At 48.6% G+C, this 22,079-nt stretch overlaps 1 protein-coding gene across 1 annotated transcript in view; it reads right to left on the bottom strand.

Annotated features, from left to right (window-relative positions):
• The window catches only part of LOC136620111 (uncharacterized), a 534,467-nt gene that overhangs the window by 184,757 nt on the left and 327,631 nt on the right, over window positions 1-22,079 (bottom strand). The window contains 2 exon segments of the mRNA XM_066594833.1: window positions 5,073-5,124; window positions 6,298-6,395. Coding sequence (XP_066450930.1) covers window positions 5,073-5,124; window positions 6,298-6,395 — 150 coding nt within the window.

Raw genomic sequence — 22,079 nt, 5'->3', positions numbered from 1 at the left:
TTTCCCTTGTACCCTGAAGTAATGCCCTGATCCTTAAATACATTTGCAGTATCCAGTACCACAGTAAAGCACTGCGGTCGTAGCATTATGTTTTGAAATGTTTCACATCAGTAGGGACTATTGCCGTTAACCTACTGCAATTCACGTTCTCCTCCAACTCCACTAAGTTTGGCCACCAGCTCAGAGACAATGCGATGTAGAGCCCGTTGACTCGCACATACACTAATGTGTTTTATAGCTAGTGAAAGGAGAACATTGTCTACAGCAATGGGGAGTCACATGGACCCTCTAGATCAACAATGACGAAACTTTTAGAGACCGAGTGCCCAAACTGCAACCCAAAACCCACTTAGTTATCGCAAAGTGGCAACAATTCAAGGGGCGGGGCTTATCACGACATATGATTTTACTTCCGTCGTTCTAAAAAGGACAGAGCTTTTACAAAATAGACGGTGCAGATTTTGACTGCTTTTGGATGCGAAAATGCTGCAGAATTTGCCACAGAAATTTCCGCCACGTGTAAACATACCCCAGCAGTAATAATGACCCACACAGCAGCCCCAGCGGTGATAGTGACATCCCACAATGGCCCCCAGTAGTAATAGTGACATCCCCTTAAGTGGCCCCTAGTAGTAACAGTGACACTCCACAGTGGCCCCTATTAGTAATAGTGACATCCCACAGAAGTAATAGTGACATCCCGCAGTGGCCCCCAGTAGTAATAGTCACATCCCACAGCGGCCCAGCGGTAATATTGACATCCCACAGTGGCCCCCAGTAGCAATAGTCACACCCCATAGCGGCCCCTAGTAGTAATAGTGACACCGCACATCTGCCACCAATAGTAATAGTGACACCCCATAGCAGCCCCATTAGTAATAGTGACACCCTACAATCGCCCCCAGTAGTAATAGTGACACCCCACAGCGGCCCCCAGTGGTAGTAGTGAAATCCCACGGTGGTCCCAGTAGTAATAGTGACATCCCACAGCGGTCCCAGTAGTAATAGTGACATCCCACAGTGGCCCCCAGCTCAGAGTCATTGAGATGTGGAGCCCGTCGACTCGCACATACACTAATGTGTTTCTTAGCTAGTGGAAGGGGGAGTCTAGATGGACCCTCTAGATCAATGATGACGAACCTTTAAGAGGCCAAGTGCCCAAACTGCAACCGAAAACCCACTTATTTATCGCAAAGTGCCATCAGTTCAAGGGGCGGGGCTTATCACGAAAATTTTTTATCTCTGTCGTTCTGAAAAGGACAGGGCTGTTTCAAAACAGGCAAGGTGCAGATTTTGACTGCTTTTTGGATGTGGAAATGCTGCAGAATTTGCCACAGAAGGTTCCGCTGAGGACATTCTGCAGCATTTCCGCCATGTGTAATCATACCCCAGCAGTAATAATGACCCCCACGGCAACCCCAGCAGTAATGGTGATCCCCCGCAGCGGCCCCAGTGGTAATAGTGACATCCCACAGTGGCCCCCAGCGGTAATAGTGACATCCCGCAGTGGCCCCCAGTAGTAATAGTGACATCCCACAGCCGCCCCAGTAGTAATAGCGACACCCCACAGTTGCCCCAGTAATAATAGTGGCACCCCACAGTGGCCCATAGTAGTAGTGGCATCCCACAACGGTCCCAGTAGTCATAGTGACACCCCACAATGGCCCTAGCAGTCATAGTGACACACCACAATGGTCCTAGTAGTAATACTGACATCCCACAGTGGCCCTCCGTAGTAATAGTGACATCCCACAATGGCCCCAGTAGTAATAGTGACGTCCCACAGCAGCCCCCAGTAGTAATAGTAACATACCACAGCAGCTCCCCATAGAAATAGGGACATTCCACAGTGGCCCTTAGTAGTAATAGTGACACCTCACAGTGGCCCCCAGTAGTCATAGTGACACCCCATAATGGCCCTAGTAGTCATAGTGACACCACACAATGGCCCTAGCAGTAATAGTGACATCCCACAGTGGCAATCCGTAGTAATAGTGACACCCCACAGTGGCCCCCAGTAGTAATAGTGACACCCCACAGTGGCCCCCAATAATAATAGTGGCCCCCCACAGTGGCCCCTAGTAGTAGTAGTGGCATCCCACAACGGTCCCAGTAGTCATAGTGACACCCCACAATGGCCCTAGCAGTAGTAGTGACACCACACAATGGCCCTAGCAGTAATAGTGACATCCCACAGCGGCCCTCCGTAGTAATAGTGACATGCCACAGCGGCCCTCCCTAGTAACAGTGACATCCCACAGTGGCCCATTGGTAAAAGTGACATCCCACAGCAGCCCCAGCGGTAATAGTGATGTCCCAAAGCAGCCCCCAGTCATACTAGTGACATTCCACAGCAGCTCCCCGTAGAAATAGGGACATTCCACAGTGGCCCCCAGTAGTAATAGTGACACCTCACAGTGGCCCCAGTAGTAATAGTGACATCCCACAGCGTCCCCCAATAGTCATAGTGACACCCCACAATGGCCCTAGTAGTCATAGTTACAGCACACAATGGCCCTAGTAGTAATAGTGACATCCCACAGCGGCCCTCCGTAGTAATAGTGACATCCCGCAGCAGCCCCAGCGGTAATAGTGACATCCCACAGCAGCCCCAGCGGTAATAGTGACATCCCACAGTGGCCCCTAGTAGTAATAGTAACATCCCACAGTGGCCCCTAGTAGTAATAGTAACATCCCACAGCGGCCCCCAGTAGAAATAGGGACATTCCACAGCGGCCCCCAGTAGTAATAGTGACACCTCGCAGTAATCCCAGTAGTAATAGTGACACCTCACAGTAGTAGTAATAGTGACACCCCACAGCGGCCCCCAGTAGTAATAGTGACATCCCACAGCAGCCCCCAGTAGTAATAGTGACATCCCACAGCGGCCCCCAGTAGTAATAGTGACATCCCACAGCAGCCCCCAGTAGTAATAGTGACATCCCACAGCGACCCCAGTAGTAATAGTACTCCCTGAGACCCATATACTTACCCCCTCCTCCTCGTTGAAGCGCCACTGCTCGTGCTGACCCCAGGTGAAGACTGTGATGTCAGTGTGCTGCCGGATGCCTCATCCCCAGGCTTTTGTGGAACCAAGTAGGAGACCTCAGGGGAGGGGGAAGAAGGAGCCCAGCTGCACTCTGAAGTCATTAAATACCGGCAGGGGAACCGTGGCCCTTGCCAGTATTCACTAACGTGGTGAGCGACACAGATACTACGGACGACAGATAATGATGTCACCTGCATGTAACAGCACAGAGAACGCAGTGATAAAACTGAGGACTGATAATGTAGTAGATGTGACCTGCAGTCACATGTAACACCACAGATAACAGAGTAACATGTTCAATAACATGTTAAATGTTCATTTATTCTTTACAGTAGTCTTTTATATTCATTTATTGTTATTATTTTTGGTATTAAAGACCTTTCAGACAGATATCAACGTTAGTAGAGGTTTTACTGTACTTTTGATTTGTAGTGCTGCTCAGTAATAAATGCACCCTTTGTGGGCTCATGTGCTTTTCCATCATCTTGATACAACAACGTTTTATAGCAATTATTTTTATTTTATTACAGCCCTGGTTTTCATATATAGCTCTGATTACTGATATGGATATTGCAGGTATATAAAGTATTTTTATTGCTTTTCTTCACTTGTGTATATTTTGCACAGCTATATTGGGCCATGTGCATATGGGTTGGTACAGTATAAAAGGTGGACACTTGCATATGGGTATGCAGGGTGAATATTGCCCAAATAATCACTTTAAACAGTGATTTCCACTGATAGTTGTACTGTGTACACAGAGCCACCAGCAGGGCACTGAGCAAGAAATCACTCATTAGTCGCTAGTCACTTTTTTCCAGCTCAGTAAATGGTTCATACTTTGATTATGCCACCGTTGCTAGTGGGGTGCCACAGTGTTAAGGCAGCAGAATGCAGTCCTAAACTCTCACTCACGAACTGAAGGTTGCAGGTTGAACCCGCATGGTTCAAGGTTGACTCAGCCTTCTATCCTTCCGAAGTTGGTAAAATGAGTACTGGGGGCTAATAAGCAAATTACTTCAAGGAGGAATAAGTTGGCGCTATACACCTAACAAGTCTTGGGGTGCATTAAAAGGTATAGCGGCGAGGGATGAGAACACACAGGGATGAAATACGGTGTACAGTACTGGACACCGGTGCTCAGGAAAGATGTTGAGTTCAAAGAAGGACAACTAACTAACTAAATAGCTATGTATAAATACATTAGGGGACAATACAAGGGGACTGATACTGCGATGGTAACGAGGGTTCTTTACTGTAACAGCAGTGAGACTGTGGAACTCTGCGTGAGGACGTGGTGATGTCAAAATCGTTAGAGGAGTTTAAAAAGGGACTAGAGGTCTTTTAATAGTGTTATGATATTACAGGATATTGACATTAAATAGTCAGTGAGGTTATTGATCCGTGCCTTGGAGTCAGGAAGAAACTATCAAACCGTTGTTCCAGTGATCATTCTGACTGTTGTCATGGAGTCGAAAAGGATTTTTTCCCCCAAATGGGCTCAATTGGCTTCTGCTTCATTGAGGTTTTTTTTTGCCTTACTCTGGATCAACAGAAACAAGCTGAATTAGATAGACATTGTCTTCCTTCAGCCTAACATACTATGTTACTACGAATAGTAAGCGACTTCTCGATTAGTGTAAACAGGAATCGTTCAATCTATGAACTACTGCCTGTTCACTGTGAATGGAGGCGGGTGGTCAGAAGAGATCTCTGGCATGCTCCATTCACACCTCTGTGAAAGCACAGGAGTGATAGTCTTTGAGGCGGCTGTAGGGCACTTATGCGCTCGTCAGTTGCCCCATGTAAAGGTGTCTTTCGATCATGTAAACTTCATTCTGAATTGGTATTAGCATTCACATCACTTTGTACTGGTGCTAAGGAACAAGATGAAATATTAAAGAACTGAATGAGTTATTAGTAATAATAACGATCCGTTGGAGGATGATTTTCGAAACTTCCTATCAGTTATCCCATTAATTGAGACATTTACAATTAAACAAGGTTTATGAAAGGCTCTTACCGTTCACCGATACGGGTTTATAGAGTCCACTTGTGGTTCCACCAGAACTTTCCTGTAAGAATCCCACATTAAGACATGAGAAGAAAAAAAAAGGCCCCTATTGGACACTTTGCTCATTATCACCAGATCTGAGGCTATTCAGCAAAATTACAGGTTTTACATTAAAGAAGCCTTTTATCACTGCTGGAGATTGAACCTACTTGCCTCTAGTCAGAGAGTGGAAACTCTTGTTTTTTGTGGTCCCCTTAACAGTAAAAAGCTGCTCACAATATTTTTTGCATTTATATAAATTGAACAATTTTTTCATGTCCCATTAGAAGTTTTTTCTTAAGGGTGACTACCCACAACAGTTTTTTTTCCCTGCGAAATTCGCAGCATTTTTTTTTCTGCAGTGGTCTATGGGACTTGTAATGTTAAAATCGCGATCGCGCAAAATCGCGATTTCGCGGTAAATTGCGATTTTGCGCGATCGCGATTTTAACATTACAAGTCCCATAGACCACTGCAGAGAAAAAAAATGCTGCGAATTTCGCAGGGAAAAAAAATGTTGTGGGTAGTCTCCCTAAGACTAAAAAGATGTCTCTACTTTTAAGCTTTCCTCATCACATTGGTTCTACAGGCCTCTTATCTGTTTTCCTGTTCCTCTTTGTAGTTTGTGCTGTTAGTCTATGGTTTACAGGGTCAGAAATGCTATCTTTTCTCCTTAGGGAGAGCACCTAGACGGTGAGTGAGAAGACTTAAAAGGCCATATGCAAATAAGGAAAATAGAACAATTCCTCCACAGTGCCACCTATTGGAAGGCAGCAATCCCTAAAGTCAATGTTAGACTCTTTATACAAGCCTTGTAACAATGACCAGGAATTGGAAGTAAAGACAGAGCCCATGCACAGAAAGCCAGGTCACGGTTTTTGCCCTTCATCAGTATGCAGTAGGATTCTGACTTTGCTAGAGAGAGGCCTGTGAAGTCTACGGTTTACATCCACGCTGCAGAATGTTTCATTTATCTACACTGAATCCTCAACAGGGGGACGTTTATAAACCTTGCAGTGTGTATGTTAGTTTTTTTTCTGAAACCAGAAACCATTTGCAGCTGCTGTTGAGCACAGCCAACAATAACCAGGTGACATAGAGCACACAGTATACTACACTGCTGCTGGAGAAGATTAGTAGAAAGCTTCATTACATCTGTCTGTAAAGGATTTACAGAACTCTCAGCTTCATCTACCTGATGATCCGGTGGGACATGTTCCTCTTCCTCTGGACAATCCTGGGAATATAGAGGACTGGGACATCTCTCTGGGGGATTTCTCTGACTGAATCCATCTATAGGAAATAACCAGAGACTGAATACATTATATATCTGATGATCAGATGATGGCGAGACTAGCCGACCCTCAAAACTGTCCTCTACAATAAATGAAGGTCTCCTCTTACCCAGTGATGTGAGGGGCTGCTGATCCTCCATCATGACCTCCTTATACAGATCCTTGTGTCCTTCTAAATACTCCCACTCCTCCATGGAGAAATAGACAGTGACGTCCTGACACCTTATAGGAACCTGACACACAATATACATCATCCTCCAGACTCCTCCCTTGGCTGTATTATATAATGTCCCCCATTCCCAGCAGCGCTCACCTCTCCGGTCAGCAGCTCAGTGATCCTGTGGGTAAGTTCTAGGATCTTCTGCTCATGTATCAGTGAATGAGGTGAAGGCTTGGTGATGGGGCTCTGGGTCCGGCTCTGTCCTCCTGACACACGGGGGGTCACACACTCACTAGACGACTTCTTCACTACTGTGTAATCCTGTGGATGGTGAGACACTGATCACTACATGGAGGCTAAGAACCTTCCCTGTTTATTAAATAGAGCGCTTGGTCATGAGCTTTAGTGCCTTGCCACTGTAAAAATACAGCACAGGTTTACAGCTCCTGCAGTCTCACAGGGGCAGGTCAGGTGCCTAACGTTTATAGACTGATGAAGACCCGGAGGAGAAGACAGAAAAGGTTTATAACCTCTTGTAATTTCTTCCACTAATCGGAATATCCCTTTAAGAGGTCAGTAGACATAACAGTGACATCATGTGAAGCTCTCACCTCTCCAGTTAAAAAGTAGATGATTCCCAAGATGATGTCTAATATCCGGGCAGCCATGTGGTCTCGGTTCTTCTCCATCCTTGGTGGGTCATTGATGTTCCCAGTACTCAGGAGGACACTAGCAAAAGACAAAAGTAGAGATGAATCTGCCAGGAAGGAGAAGGACAGAGGAATGGTCTCCATTCCCTTTTTTAAGGTTTTCTTACTGTTGCCACTTTTTCTTCAACAGAATAGAGCAATAATGCAGATATTAACATCTGCAGCACACTCTATTTGGCGCAGTAATGTTGCAAATTTTCACCACGGAATTCATTCATAGCAATGTAGTGAGTGAATACCAAGGTAAAAACCACATCAAAATCTGGTGTAAATTTTGGTAAGGAATTTTGTCGTAAAACTCTCTACGACGTGTTCTTTCACATGGGCGGAATGGAATTTCTTGTTCGTGTCATTGGGGGATACTGCTTGATCGTGGCATCTGCTGTTTGGAGACGGACACTAAGTAGAACAAAATAGTTGGCTCTTCCCGCTTGCTATATTACCCTCCGCAGCCATTAGGGAATTCGTTTTCTAGCTTAGTGTCTGTAGGAGATGGTCAAGTGAACAGTAGTTCTCCTGTACCGCTCAGGAAAAGTCAACGGAGCGGTATTACCCTTTGATCAACCCTGACCCTGACACAGGAGGACGAACGGTCAGACATTGCAGTCCGTTGGCTGCCCTACATTTAGAAGAAAAAGGTGGCACAACTGGGGTCTATTTCGTTGCCTTTCAGCCATAGGGTTCCCCTGGGGAGCCAACCCTCCCCTACCTGCAGGGCATTGGGAGCAGGTAGGGGGACTCTGCTGGAGGCAGGGAATGAAGAAGCCAGAAGAGAGGTAAGTATACCTGCTTTTCTCTCCCTAGCGCTCACTTTCCCCCCTGCACATTCCACCCCTCCCAGCCTTCTGCCGTCCATTATCTTTGCGGTGGGGCTCACCTACTGGGGTCTCCCGCCCCCTGGTTGTCTCAACAGCTAGGTGGAGTCCTTTTTTTCCCCCACTCCGTATGGGGGAAGAGGTCCGTGCCGCTCTGAGGGCTGGCGTGTGGTTATATCCACTAGGGCATGCATGCTCTGGCGGCACGTGGCACGTCGAGGGCATACGGGCTTGTTATATAAAACATCTTGGGAGAGCGCAAGCTGGTTCTAGGCACAGGACAAAGCATTGGAAGGCTTTGTACGGTGCATCGGCATCCCTGGAGAGGGCCTGGTGGCGAGTATGTGCCTCCCCCTCCCCTCTTCCTTCCCTCTCCATTCCATTTTTGGTCTATTGGCGCAGTGGCAAGCTTTTAAAAAGAGGGGTGAGAGGGTGCTCAGAGCTGGTAGCATAGTTTCTTCAATGCTCGTGTCCCACAGCCTCTGCCCTGGATTCGCAGCAGACATTTTCTGTGGTCTGTCTTCACCTGGCGTGGGAATTGCATAGCAGCTAAGCAGGTGGTCCTGCGGTAACTGGTCCGCAGTATAGTGGTAGTCTTGGCTTCTTCCTGCAGTTTTTTCCCTGCATTTGGCTGTTTGTAATACAGTGCCATAACTGACACTAGTTTCCCAGAGGCAGAGCCACCTTTTATGCGTGTGCCCAATGTGAGACCAGATTTCCTGGTGGTCAGGCTGAAAACCTATGTGGGAACTGCTCCCAGGCGTGACAGGCTCCTGGCGAGATGGCAGCAGGCTTTTTTCCGTATGGCCTTCACAGGTTAGCGAACCTGAGTGGGTGGCCCCTTTCTCTGGTGGTGGCGGACCTGTCCAGAGCCTTCGTAGTAATTCTGTATAGATTGGACTAACTGGCTGTCCCATCAGACAGACAGATGTCCAACAAGGAGGGCTCGAAGTGGTGAGGTCACTCTCAGAACAGACCACCTGAGAGATACAGACGCTCTTGTTCAAGGCAGTCTTCCGATTCCCCGGCAACATCCTCTTAATCCATATGGCGTGTGCAGCCGCAGTTATGATTCGGTGGCAGCAGTTTGGCAGATGAACACCTCTGTGGATTCACCTGTAGATCTCCTAATTCCGCATGCGGAATTCCAAGAACTCAATTAAAAGTAGTGGGATACTCCAGATAGACGTCTGTACCTCCTGAGTCAGTTTAAAACCTTGTATCCTTTCCCGGGGGATCTGGTGAAAAGATGGTCGGTGTCTACGGTAGTAGATCCCCCGTGTGACGTTTGTCAAGGCACACCATCCTTCCCATGGCGGACTTGTCAGCCTTGGCCGATCCACGGGACAGGCAGATTGAATCCCTAGCCAAGGCCTCTTTTGAAGCAGCAGGGTTGTTCTCTAGGCCCGTGTTTGCCTGTACCTGGTTGGGTAAGGCCACGACCGAATGGGCTAAGTTATTGCATTGAGGCTTTCAGTCTGGAGCTTCAGTGGAGGAATTTAGTTGTCTAGCTGACCAGATTGGTCAGGCCAGGAAATTTATCTGCAAGGCCTCCTTAGACCGTGCTAGGCACCTGTCCCACATTTCAGCAGCCTCGGTCGCTATGCGTTATACTCTCTGGGTGAAATCCTTGGAGGCTGACGATGCGTCCAAAAAGGGCCTAATTGGATTGCCGTTTTCTGGTTCCAGGCTCTTTGGCGCCAGGCTTGACGAAATTATATTGGATGCTACCAGGGGCAATAGTTCCCTTTTGCCCCAGAATAGGCCTACAAGGTCAAGAATTCCACAGCGCAGGAGATCGCATTTTCCCTCTTTGACGGACGGTCCTCGGTTTGAGGAAGGTCCCTTGGGGTTGCAGGACTGCAGGGAGGGTCCTTCGTTTAAGCCACAGCCAGCTTGGCATCTTAGGAGTCATGTTCCCAAGGCCCACCAAACCAGGGCCACTGTTTGACGGGTTTCAGATTCTTGGGTGCGGGAGGTCATTAAGTCAGGGTACGCAATCCAGTTCGTGTCCTCACCCCCCAATCGTTTTTTTGCATCAAGAGTGCCAAATGCGCCTTGCAAGGCTGAGGCCTTTTTTCAGGCTGTTCAGACCTTGCTGCAGCAAGGCGTGGTAGCTCTTGCCCTGGACCACCAGCATTTTGAGGAATTTTACTTGAACATGTTTATGGTCCCCAAGAAGGATGGTTCTGTTCGTCCGGTGTTGGAGCTCAAAAGGTCTAAATCAGTACATAAGAGTCAGGTCTTTCTGTATGAAGTCCCTCAGGGCAGTGGTTGTGTCTATGGAACGGGGGCACTTTCTGTCGTCCATAGACATCAAGGATGCTTACCTACATGTCCCCATTTGTCCAGGCCATCAGCGCTTCCTCAGGTTTGCGGTTTTCGCACAGCATTATCAGTTCGTGGCTCTCCCATTTGGCTTGACCGCAGTTCCTCAGGTCTTCACCAAGGTTCTTGCCTTGCCATACTTAGACAATATACTGATAAAAGCTCTGTCTCGTGCGGCCAATTTGGAGAGTTTATGTGTCACCCTTGACACACAGTCCGGCTTTGGGTGGATAATCAATTACCAGAAATCTTCCCTATCGCCTGCTCAGAACGTTTTCCTGGGACTCTTCGTTGACACGGACCGAGTTCATGTTTGTCTCCCACCGAAGCTGCATCTTCTTTGGAACCAGTTCTATTCTCCGATGTCAACCAGGTCCATGACTATACGTCATTGTATGAGCGTGCTCGGTGGGTGGTCGCTGCGTTCAAGGCAGTAACCTTCGGGCAGTTCCATACTTGGCCACTACAATGGTTCATCATGTCCAACTGGGACAGTACCATAGCCTCTCTGAACCAGTGGGTTCAAGTTGCCGTCCGGGTGCAAAGCTCCCTTCGGTGGTGGTTGAGTTCCCCCCAGATCCGGCTGGGTCATCCCCTCAGGACTCTTTGTCAGTTGCTGAAAATAGATGCCAGCCTTTCCAGTTAGGGAAGGGGGGCGGGGGGGGGGGGAGACTCTGCAGGATTGATCAGCTCAGGGGACATGGTCAGTGCAGAAATCCACACTTCCCATAAACATACTGGAGCTATGGGCTATTCTCCACTCTCCACTCCACCCACTAATTCGCTCCTCTATTGGAGGGGTGGCCTGTGCAGATCCAGTCAGACTGCTATGGCAGTGGCATATGTGAACCACCAGGGAGGTAACCCCAGCGCAAGGGTCATATCAGAGGTGGCTAATATTCTCTCTTGGGCTGAGGCTCACCTGTTTGCACTCTAGGCGTTCCACATTCCTGGGGTCAACAACTTGGGTGGCCGACTATATCAGTTGGCAGATAGTCGATCCAGGGGAATGGGAACTGCATGCAGAAGTATTTCAGAGCAATTTTCAGAAGTGGGGCAGCCCAGACATCTACATGATGGTATCCTAGTTCAATCGCAAAACTCCGGTCTTTGTGGCTCAGTCTCAAGATCCCCTGGCTCAGGCGGTGGATGCTCTCGTGATTTCACGGAGGGACTTTCGGTTTCCTTACATCTTCCCGCCTTTCCCTCTGATTCCACGTCTGTTGAAAAAAATCAAGCTGGAAGGTCGCCCAGTGGTCTTGGTGACTCCAGATTTGCCTTGGCGTGCCTTATACTCGGAGCTCATCGAGCTGTTAGACTACGTGCCCCTGTGCCTTCCGCCACGGTTCGACCATCTTTCGCAGGGCCCTCTGTACCATCCCAATATATATTTTCTTTATTTGGCGACATGGTGGTTGAAACCGCAGTTCTGAAAGAACAAGGTTTTTCTGAGGCCCATCCATTTGAGCCCCTAGAGTCAATATCTATGTGTCTGTTGACCGACAATGTGGCCTTGTTGGTGACGGTCACCTCCTTTCGTCGGCAGAGCCACCCTTCACGGTTTTTCACCAGGACAAGGTAGTGTTACGCCCCAACTCGTCCTTTTTGCTGAAGGTGGTCTCTGTTTTTCACTGGATTTGGTGTGGGCGCTGCAGATTTATCTGTCAAGGATGGGTGCCCGATGGCGCTCTGGGTAGCTGTTTGTGGTGCCAGGTGGACCGTGAAGTGGTCTCTCCGCATCCAAGGGGGCCATGTCTTGTTGGATACACTCTGTGGTGGTTGAAGCGTATTAGTCCAAGGGTGAGACTCCACCTTTTCACATCATGGCTCACTCCACTTGGGCTTTGGGGGCCTCGTGGGCAATGTGCTTGAATTTGTCTAGGGGCTTCTGCCAACATGATTTGTAACGCTATGACTTGGTTGTCACTGCATACTTTTTCTAAGTTTTACCAGTGCAAGCCTTTGCGTGTACGGACGCCTCCCCCATGCTGAGCAATCTTGCAGATGGCCAGGGCGCCTATTCGGAAATCTTAGGCGAGTTTTTCCCACCCTGGGGGACTGCTCTAGAACGGCCCACTCTCAAGCTATTTCCCCCAGTGATACGAACGAGAAACGTTTTTTTTTTCCTGCATAGTATTGCAATGCGGTGCCATGCAGGAAAACATCGCTAATGTGAATGAACCCATACAAAACAATGGGTTTTATATTCAGCGAGATTTGTGCGTCTCGCAACACACAAATCGCGCACAATTTTCAGGCCAGTGAATCTTAATTATTTTCAGCAATGAAAAACGCTAAAGACGTGATTTAAAAAAAAAAAAAAGTATTCTTAGGGTGGTTTTACGTCTGCTTCGGATCCTCCGATCAGACATTCCCTCAGATGCGGTTGAAAATGCCAGAGGAATATATATTTCTAATTAAAATAAGAGAATTAAATGGCAGGTCAGCATATCTTAACCCCTTAGTGACCAAGCCTGTTTGCGCATTAATGACCAGGCCAAATTTTGACATGTGTCACTTTAACATAGAATAACTCTGTCAAAGTTTTGCATATACAAGTGATTCTGAAATTGTTTTTTTGCCACATATTGTACTTAATTTAGGTGGTAGAAATAGACCAACAGAATTTGAACATATGTATTACAAAGCACCAGAATTGGGAAAATTTTGAAAAAATTGCCATTTTTTCACATTTTCAACTGCAATATGTCGAATATGCGCAAACAGACCGTACAAATTTTTGATGAGATATATATTTCCATCTGTTTACTTTATTCTGGAAGCATTTTGGAAAAACTTAAGCATTTAGGAGACGTACAAATTTAAGATTAATTATTAACATTTGGAGGAACATTTTGTTTTCCTGCACCAAACCAAGATTGCAAAGGTTCATAGGTGTCAAAATGATAGATACCCCCACAAATGACCCCATTTTAAAAAAAAACACATTTTAATGTATTCACTGAGGGTGGTCAGGAGTATTTTGACCCCACAGTTTGTTTTCAGGAGTTAATGCAATTTATAGGAGAAAAAATAAAATGTTATATTTTTGAAAATATGTCATTTTAAAAGACAGGTTTTTTTTCTGTAGCACACATGATAATGAGGATTTGCGCCCAAAAATGGATCGCCCTGTTTGTTCTGTGTTCAGAGACATACCCATTGTGGCCCTAATCTTCTGTCCGTATGCACAACAGGGCCCAAACTGAAAGGAGCAGCCGGTGGCTTTCAGAACAGACATTTTGCTTGAAGGTGTTTTAGGCCCCATTGCCCACTTGTAGACCCCTTGAGCTGCCAAAACGATGGAGAACCCCCACAGATGATTCCATTTTGAAAACTAGACCCCTTAACAAATTTGTCTAGGGGTGTACTGCGTATTCTGACCCCACAGTTTTTAAATGAATCTAAGCAAAATTACGATTTTGATGTTTGGGGATATTGTGTCATTTTAAAAACATTTTTTTTTGTACACATACATATGAATGAAAGCTTTCACCCCAAATGGATCCCCCTGTTTGTCCTGTGTTCAGAAACACCCATTGTGGCTTTAATCTTATGTCTGTATGCGCAACGGGGCTCAAACTAAAAGGAGCATTAGAATTCAACTTTTTTTTTAACCTTTACATGATCGCCATTATCCATTGGATAACGGCAATCATGTGATCGCGGACTGCTCACCGCAGCCGTTGGTCATGGCTCCAGGTTCTCGGCTACCTTTAATAGCCAGGAGCAAGATGTTAAATTTTGCAGGCCCTCCCTAGCTTCTACGCTTGCCACCTTGCTGACGGGTGCTTGAGCCGAAGCTGGGGAAAGCTCCGTGGATGACAATCCTGTTGGGGGAAATTGCCGGAGGCCTTAGGTAAGTAATTTCACCTCCCCTCACGGATCGTACTTTTACATGATGTGACCAAGAACCGTGTACCGCGGCCCCTGGTGAAATCTCCAGGTTCTCAGCTACGTTTGGTAGCCAGAAGCAGGGAGATTTTAAATTACATGGCTTTTGCACATGTGTCTGCCATGTTGCTGAAGGGCACGTGCGCATAAGCTGGGGTACAGTTTGCGGATAAATCCGGGGGCCTTAGGTACGTAATTTAATTTCCCCTCATAGATATGCTCCATGAGGGGAGATGAAACCTAAACTTTTAAAACTTTTTTTTTCTCTCTCTTTTTTTTAACTTTACATGATCGCTGTTATCCATTGGATCATGTGACCGGGAACCACATACAGCGGCCCCTGGTCACATCTCCCTGTTCTCCGCTAGTCATGCTAGCTGGGAGCAGAGCGATTTTAAATCTCCCGGGCTCTCAGGCCTTCTGTGCATGTACCCTACATTTTATGTCTGGCGTGCATGTGCAGAAGACGGCATAAGGTCCTGGAAAAACGAGAACGCGGAGATGAGCAGTATCAGCTCCCCTCATGGATCTGATCCGTGAGGGGAGCTGAAACCTTAACTTCCTTTCACTTTTTGTTTACTTTTATGCAATCGCCGCTATCCATTGGCGATCGCGTGACCGGGAGTCGCATACCGCGGCCCCCCCATGACAGCTCCAGAGTGGCTTTAAGCCCGAGGGCTGGTGTGTTTTTATGGCCCTGAGGATTGATTAAAACTAGAGATGAGCGAGCATACTCGCTAAGGGCAATTGCTCGATCGAGCATTGTCCTTAGCGAGTACCTGCCCGCTCCGAAGCAAAGATTCGGCTGCCGGCGGCGGGCGTGGGGGAGCAGAGATCTCTCTCTCCCCCGCTCCCACTGCTGACTGCCGCAACTCACCTGTCACCCGCGCCGGCACCCGAACCTTTGCTCCCGAGCAGGGAGATACTCACTAAGGACAATGCTCGATCGAGCAATTGTCCTTAGCGAGTATGCTCGCTCATGTCTAATTAAAACCCACAAAGCCAAGACGTAAAAACACTATAGGTCACTAAATGGTTAAAGGTGCTTTCACACCTGCACCCAGCCTTCTGCTTTCCTGCTCTGTACGGGGAGTAGGAAGGGGGAATCCCTGAGACTGAACAGTGCCAAATGGACGTCATTGACTATAATGGGGTCTATGCAGTTTATGCGTATGCAGGGTTTTTGCTTCCATCTAAAAGCTGGCAGCTGTGCGGAAAGCGGGCAAATCCCATTATAGTCAATGGGGTCCACCCGGCGCTGTTGAGTTCCGTCAAGAGACAGAACCATTCGGCTGTGGGAATTCCCTTTTCCTGCTCCCCAACTGGAGAAGGAAAGCAGAATCCCCAGCACGGATGTGAAACTATCCTTACATGCAAGTGAGTTTAGTGCATGTGCAGACACAGATAAAACCGCTGCCCTAGCGCCGAAGTCCATAACATCCCGTACACAGGCTGACCGAAGCGTTTAAACACAGACCGGGCGAGGAGGATGGAGCTGTGTTGTGGGAACCCTGGGGAGGTGAGCATATGTTTATTTTACGGCAAGGGGAACATATTTTTAAGAAACATCTTCTTATCTCATACAACCCCTTTAAAGGCGTTTTCCACTTACATACTATTGATGACCTATCATTAGGGTAGGTCATCAATCGCTGATTGACTGGGGCCGGTTGCCTGCAAATATACGAAGGTTGGAGCGGAAGCCTCTGCGCCGACCTCCGTGTAGTGGCCGGCGACTGTAACTGCAGGCATAGCATGAAACTCGCAGGAGGGGATTCGAACTTCACAGATACAATGCGTTTTTGCCTGAAAATGCCTCGCATTTATGGGTAAATTGCTCGCTATCACGCTCGCCCGTGTGCAGGAAGCCTTACGAGGGTTTACACTGCGGTTTTTTGTATGCGTTAAACATATACGTTTTTATGTTGTTAAAAGAATAAATATATGTCAGAAGAGCGTAAAAACCAACGCAAAAAAGTAGATGTTAGCGCATACAAATAAAACGCAGCTCCCTTAGGGACCTTTCACACGTGCCGAATATTTCTGCAAAACGCATTAAGGCTGCCTTCACACGGGTGAAAAAAATCGTGCGATTTTCGTGCGATGCGAGAGCGCAAAATTATGAAGCCCATGATTTTCAATGACTTCATTCCCATCTGCAAGGTTTCCTCTCATGCGATGTTGCAGTGATTTGGAAATCCTATCTCTCTGTCTTTGCGATTTTTTTTTTTTTTCTTCTTGCCCTTGTTGTCCTACGGATGCTCTGCGTTATCGCGTCGCTCGAACTTGTGATGTTTGTGCGATACGATACGTTTTTTAACAATAGCAACTCCTGTCTCCGTCTATTGTGTGAGAAAATCGCTAGCGGCAGCGATGCGATGCACAATGTTTTTCCAATAAAAAGGATCGCTGACGCTCAGACATCACATGAGCATACGTGCGATTTTGCCGTGATGCTCTTGCGTCAATACTGCGATCGCCAGTGTGAAGGAGCTCTAAGGCTGCATTCACACAGGGAATTTCGCCGCGGCAAATCCGCCTGCGGCCGCTAATCTCGGGGTTAGCCAGCCATGTGGACGAGATTTCTCAGAAATCTCGTCCACACGGGACGGCCAATCCTCTGCGGTAAGTCCGGCTGAAACCGCGGCTGCGGCGACCGCAGCTTCAGAATATGCAGCATGTCCTATTTTTTTTGTCTTTGCGCCGCGGCCGCGCTCTCCTCTGTGGGAGCGCCGGCCGCAGCGGAAGAGCGAGCGGCCGGGCCGCTTCAAAGCCGCCGTGGGTTTTTCCGCGGCGGTTCTCCCGGCGGAAATCTCGCGGTTTCGGCTGCGGCCAAACCTCGGGATTTCCGACGGGAATCCGCCTAGTGGGAACCCAGCCTTAAAGATACAGAAAATTCTGCACCACAATCTGCTTGTATATATTGCAGATTAACCCCTTAGTGACTGCCTATACGCCTTTTTACTAACCTCACTTAGGGCTTTTACCCACTAGCGTTTTTTTCAATGGGACTTTCTAATGCTTAAAAAAAAAAAACGCACAAAAATCACAAAAGCATCCGGCAATGTGACTGTAAGATACCAATGGGTTCCCATTGCAATCGGCAGCCTGACAAAGGCCTCCATGTCCGCCATGTAACTCAACCTATTAGACCCCGCCTTCTGCAGAGTCTAATAGGCTGTTGTCATAGGCATAGTACAATGCACTACCTAAGTAATACAGTGTGCTATCCCAATCAGCGAACTTTCACATCTTCAAGTCCCCTTGAGGAACTAAAACAAAGGGCTCATGTCCACGAGAGTTTTCACCATGTACTATGCGTGCGAATCACGGCCGAAATTAGTAGAAATAGGTCGCAGCATGCTCTATTTGTATAGACAACATCCGCAATGCTGTGTAATATATTACGTACTAGAAGGTATACCCGTGTGTTGCACGGCGATTTAATGAATAACAGTCCTGGGATATACAAAGTGAGCCCCAACCATGAGCCCCGCGCCGCACTCTTATGAAAGCTGTCCAAAATAAAAGGCTGTTGCCCATAGCAACCAATCGCAGCACAGCTTTTATTTTACCTCAGAAATATAAGAAATGGAAGCTGAGCTGTGATTGGTTGCTATTAGAGATGAGCGAGCACGCTCGGTAAAGGCAGATACTTGAGCGAGCATCGCCCTCCTCGAGTAACTGCATACTTGTCTGAGCAAATGCTGGGGAGAAGCGGGGGGGGGGGGGGAGGTGAGAGATCTCTCCCCCCGCCACCCCCCCATTTGCTCAGACGAGTATGCAGTTACTCGAGAAGAGCGATGCTCGCTCAAGTATCTGCCTTTACCGAGCGTGCTCGCTCATCTCTAGTTGCTATATATTACATTGCTGAGGTAAAATAAATCCTGCGCCGTCTTTGGTTGCTATATATTATACTGCTGAGGAAAAATGAAAGCTGCGCTGTGATTGGTTGCTATGGGCAACACTTTTCAATCCTCAGTTGCTTTATGTATTCCTTACTCGGGACATATCATTTCCTGAAATACAAGTCTGACTCTTCTAGTGGGAATTACTTGTCGGGAATAGAGATGAGCGAGTATACTCGCTAAGGCACATTACTCGAGCGAGTAGTGCCTTAGCCGAGTATCTCCCCGCTCGTCTCTAAAGATTCGGGGACCGGCGCGGGTGACACGTGAGTTGCGGCGGGAAGCGGGGGGGGGGGGGGGAGAGAGATCTCCCCTCCGTTCCTCCCTGTTCTCCCCCGCCGGCCCCCGAATCTTTAGAGACGAGCGGGGAGATACTCGGCTAAGGCACTACTCGCTCGAGTAATCTGCCTTAACGAGTATACTCGCTCATCTCTAGTCGGGAATAACCAGGAATACTAAATCGAGTCCGTAGAATCCATTGGCGAAAGCGAATTTGGGGGTCGCTGCATTAAAATTCAAGGAAAGGCAAAAATATGCAAATAAGGTTGTCAAGAGAACAACATTTCTGAATATTTTTTAGCCTATAACCTTCTCTGGGTGGAGATTATACTGAGCGCAAAATGTCCTGTCAGCCGGTCGTACAGATTGTGCATGACGGTGACGCTCCGACAGACAGACATTGGCAAATATATAGAAGATGGGCGGGGTTTTCATACGCATGAGGGCTTATTCTGAGGACCGTATATCAGCTGGATATTTACGCCCGGCCGATATATGGTGTCCCTCTGCAGGGGGAGGAGGCTGGAAGAGCCGGGAGCAGTGCTCTGAGCCCCCCCCCCCCCCTCTTCGCCCCTCACCACTATTTGCAATGAAGTATAATTTAAAGGAAAAAACTCCCTGCGTATATTTGGTTATGTATCGCACGCGGTGAACGCCAAAAATAATTGGAAAAGCGAATGGCAGAATTGCTATTTTTCTTTTGTTCGCCTCCCGAAAAACACAACAAAAAGCAATCTAAAAGTCACACGTACCTCACTGTGGTACCAAGAAAAACTTCAACCCGTAAAAAAACAAGAAAGCGGTAATACAGATTCAGTAGTTTTTTCTTTAAAAAGTGTTTTTATTGTGAAAAAGTAATAAATAATAAAAAAATCTCATCGTGCCGATCAGATCGCTGTTGCGGAAGGTCGGGCTCACACGAATGGGTCGGATTCCACATGTGGATTTCCGCAGCGGAAGACTTGCGATTAGAGATGAGCGAATATACTCGCTAAGGCACATTGCTCGAGCGAGTAGTGCCTTAGCCGAGTATCTCCCCGCTCGTCTCTAAAGGTTCGGGGGGCGGGGGAGAGCGGGGAGGAACGGAGGGGAGATCTCTCTCTCCCTCTTTCCCCCCCCCCCCTCCCCTGCTTCCTGCCGCAACTCACCTGTCACCCGCGCCGGCCCCCGAATCTTTAGAGACGAGCGGGGAGATACTCGGCTAAGGCACTACTTGCTCCAGTAATGTGCCATAGCGAGTATACTCGCTCATCTCTACTTGCGCTCCTTCGTGGAAAAGAATTGCAATAGATCACGTTTGCTCGCAGACGCGTGCAATTTTCCACGTGGACGCACAGCGCAGAAGAAAGCGCTCTCTCCCCTCCAGCGGCGATCCACATTTCTATCAATTCTCCGATCAAGTTGCGAGCGTTTCCGCCGCTCATACGCACTGTTAATTAATGTGTGAGCTGCGAATCGCTCGCACCCATGGACATCTATTGAGGCCGTCCGCGCGGAATCTGCGTTAAAATAGAGCATGCTGCCATTTTACTTCCGCTTGCGGCATATGCAATTTGTCCCGCCTGTGTGAACGAAAATTCAAAAATACGTCTTACAATACCCGCGTTATACCGCGGATCTTCCTCACGGACGGCAATCGCGGAATCCGTAATTACATCCGTTGGTGTGAGACCCCCGGGCTCACTAACACGAGTGTATTTTCGCGGCGTATTACGCGCGTTATAAACAGCTCCGACTGATTTGCATTGGAGGATTCAGACCTACGTTTTTACACGCATGAAATAAATTGCAGCATGTCCAATTTTGGTGCATAATACGCCCATTCTAGTCTGTGGGTGCGTGAAATACGAAGTGAATATGCACGTTACAAGCGTGTGCGCTGTGTATTTTACGAAGGTGCTGGCAGACTTCGGAGGGACGGTTGGGCCGGCTTGTATATTTTTTTTTTTGCACACATTAAATACGCAGTACATACGCACGCCAAAAAAACGCATACGTGGTAAATACACAACAAATACAGATGCCCACACGCAGGGTATTTGGCGCAACAAAGACGCATCCGCTTGTGGGAGTTGCTAAAACCTACTGATTTCTATTGGGCCGCTCACACCTGCGCCTTTTATAAATCGCAGCTCGCCCTATTGCGGTACGTAATACGGGGATGTAATATACGCAGCTGGTATACATGTGTATCTGCTGTGTACGGGGTATTCTGCGCAGCTTCTTCTGTCGCTGCAGCTTTCTGCACCGCCGCCAGCTCCGCTTACATGCAGAATATGGGGCAGAGTTTTGGGCATCTTTAGGTGCATCTTACAGAAATATTGCCCCCTGTGAAAGGACCCTCACACAGAAGGATAAGCCTCCTGATGGGAAAGAAAGAGAAAAGACGCGCGGACTACAAGTCACAGGAACCCTGACCAGCACTGACCTGGAATGAAGGGTAAGCAGTAGAATGTATTGGCTCTTAGGAGAGCTGATGACACAAGGTCACATGACCGGACTGAGAAGGGAGGAGCTTATTCCTAATACAGCTCAAAGAAGGTGAAACTATTGTGAATTACTAGGTACTGTGGAAGACAGTAATCAGGAGAGGAAGGAGGAAGAGGGGGGCAGGAGGAGCTGAGGAAGAGGGGGGCAGGAGGAGCTGAGGAAGAGGGGGGCAGGAGGAGCTGAGGAAGAGGGGGGCAGGAGGAGCTGAGGAAGAGGGGGCAGGAGGAGCTGAGGAAGAGGGGGCAGGAGGAGCTGAGGAAGAGGGGGGCAGGAGGAGCTGAGGAAGAGGGGGGCAGGAGGAGCTGAGGAAGAGGGGGGCAGGAGGAGCTGAGGAAGAGGGGGCAGGAGGAGCTGAGGAAGAGGGGGGCAGGAGGAGCTGAGGAAGAGGGGGCAGGAGGAGCTGAGGAAGAGGGGGGCAGGAGGAGCTGAGGAAGGGGCTGAGGAAGAGGGGACAGGAGGAGCAGAGGAAGAGGGGGCAGGAGGAGCTGAGGAAGAGGGGGGCAGGAGGAGCTGAGGAAGAGGGGGGCAGGAGGAGCTGAGGAAGAGGGGGCAGGAGGAGCTGAGGAAGAGGGGGGCAGGAGGAGCTGAGGAAGAGGGGGCAGGAGGAGCTGAGGAAGAGGGGGGCAGGAGGAGCTGAGGAAGGGGCTGAGGAAGAGGGGACAGGAGGAGCAGAGGAAGAGGGGGCAGGAGGAGCTGAGGAAGAGGGGGGCAGGAGGAGCTGAGGAAGAGGGGGGCAGGAGGAGCTGAGGAAGAGGGGGGCAGAGGAAGAGGGGGCAGGAGGAGCTGAGGAAGAGGGGGCAGGAGGGGCTGAGGAAGAGGGGGGCAGGGGGAGCTGAGGAAGAGGGGGGCAGGGGGAGCTGAGGAAGAGGGGGGCAGGGGGAGCTGAGGAAGAGGGGGCAGGAGGAGCTGAGGAAGAGGGGGGCAGGAGGAGCTGAGGAAGAGGGGGGCAGGAGGAGCTGAGGAAGAGGGGGCAGGAGGAGCTGAGGAAGAGGGGGCAGGAGGAGCTGAGGAAGAGGGGGCAGGAGGAGCTGAGGAAGAGGGGGCAGGAGGGGCTGAGGAAGAGGGGGGCAGGGGGAGCTGAGGAAGAGGGGGGCAGGG

This window comes from Eleutherodactylus coqui, chromosome 3, assembly GCF_035609145.1.
Source record: "Eleutherodactylus coqui strain aEleCoq1 chromosome 3, aEleCoq1.hap1, whole genome shotgun sequence".
Lineage (NCBI taxonomy): Eukaryota > Metazoa > Chordata > Amphibia > Anura > Eleutherodactylidae > Eleutherodactylus > Eleutherodactylus coqui.
Note: the sequence above shows the minus strand (reverse complement) of the source record. Positions and strands in the feature narration are given on the sequence as shown.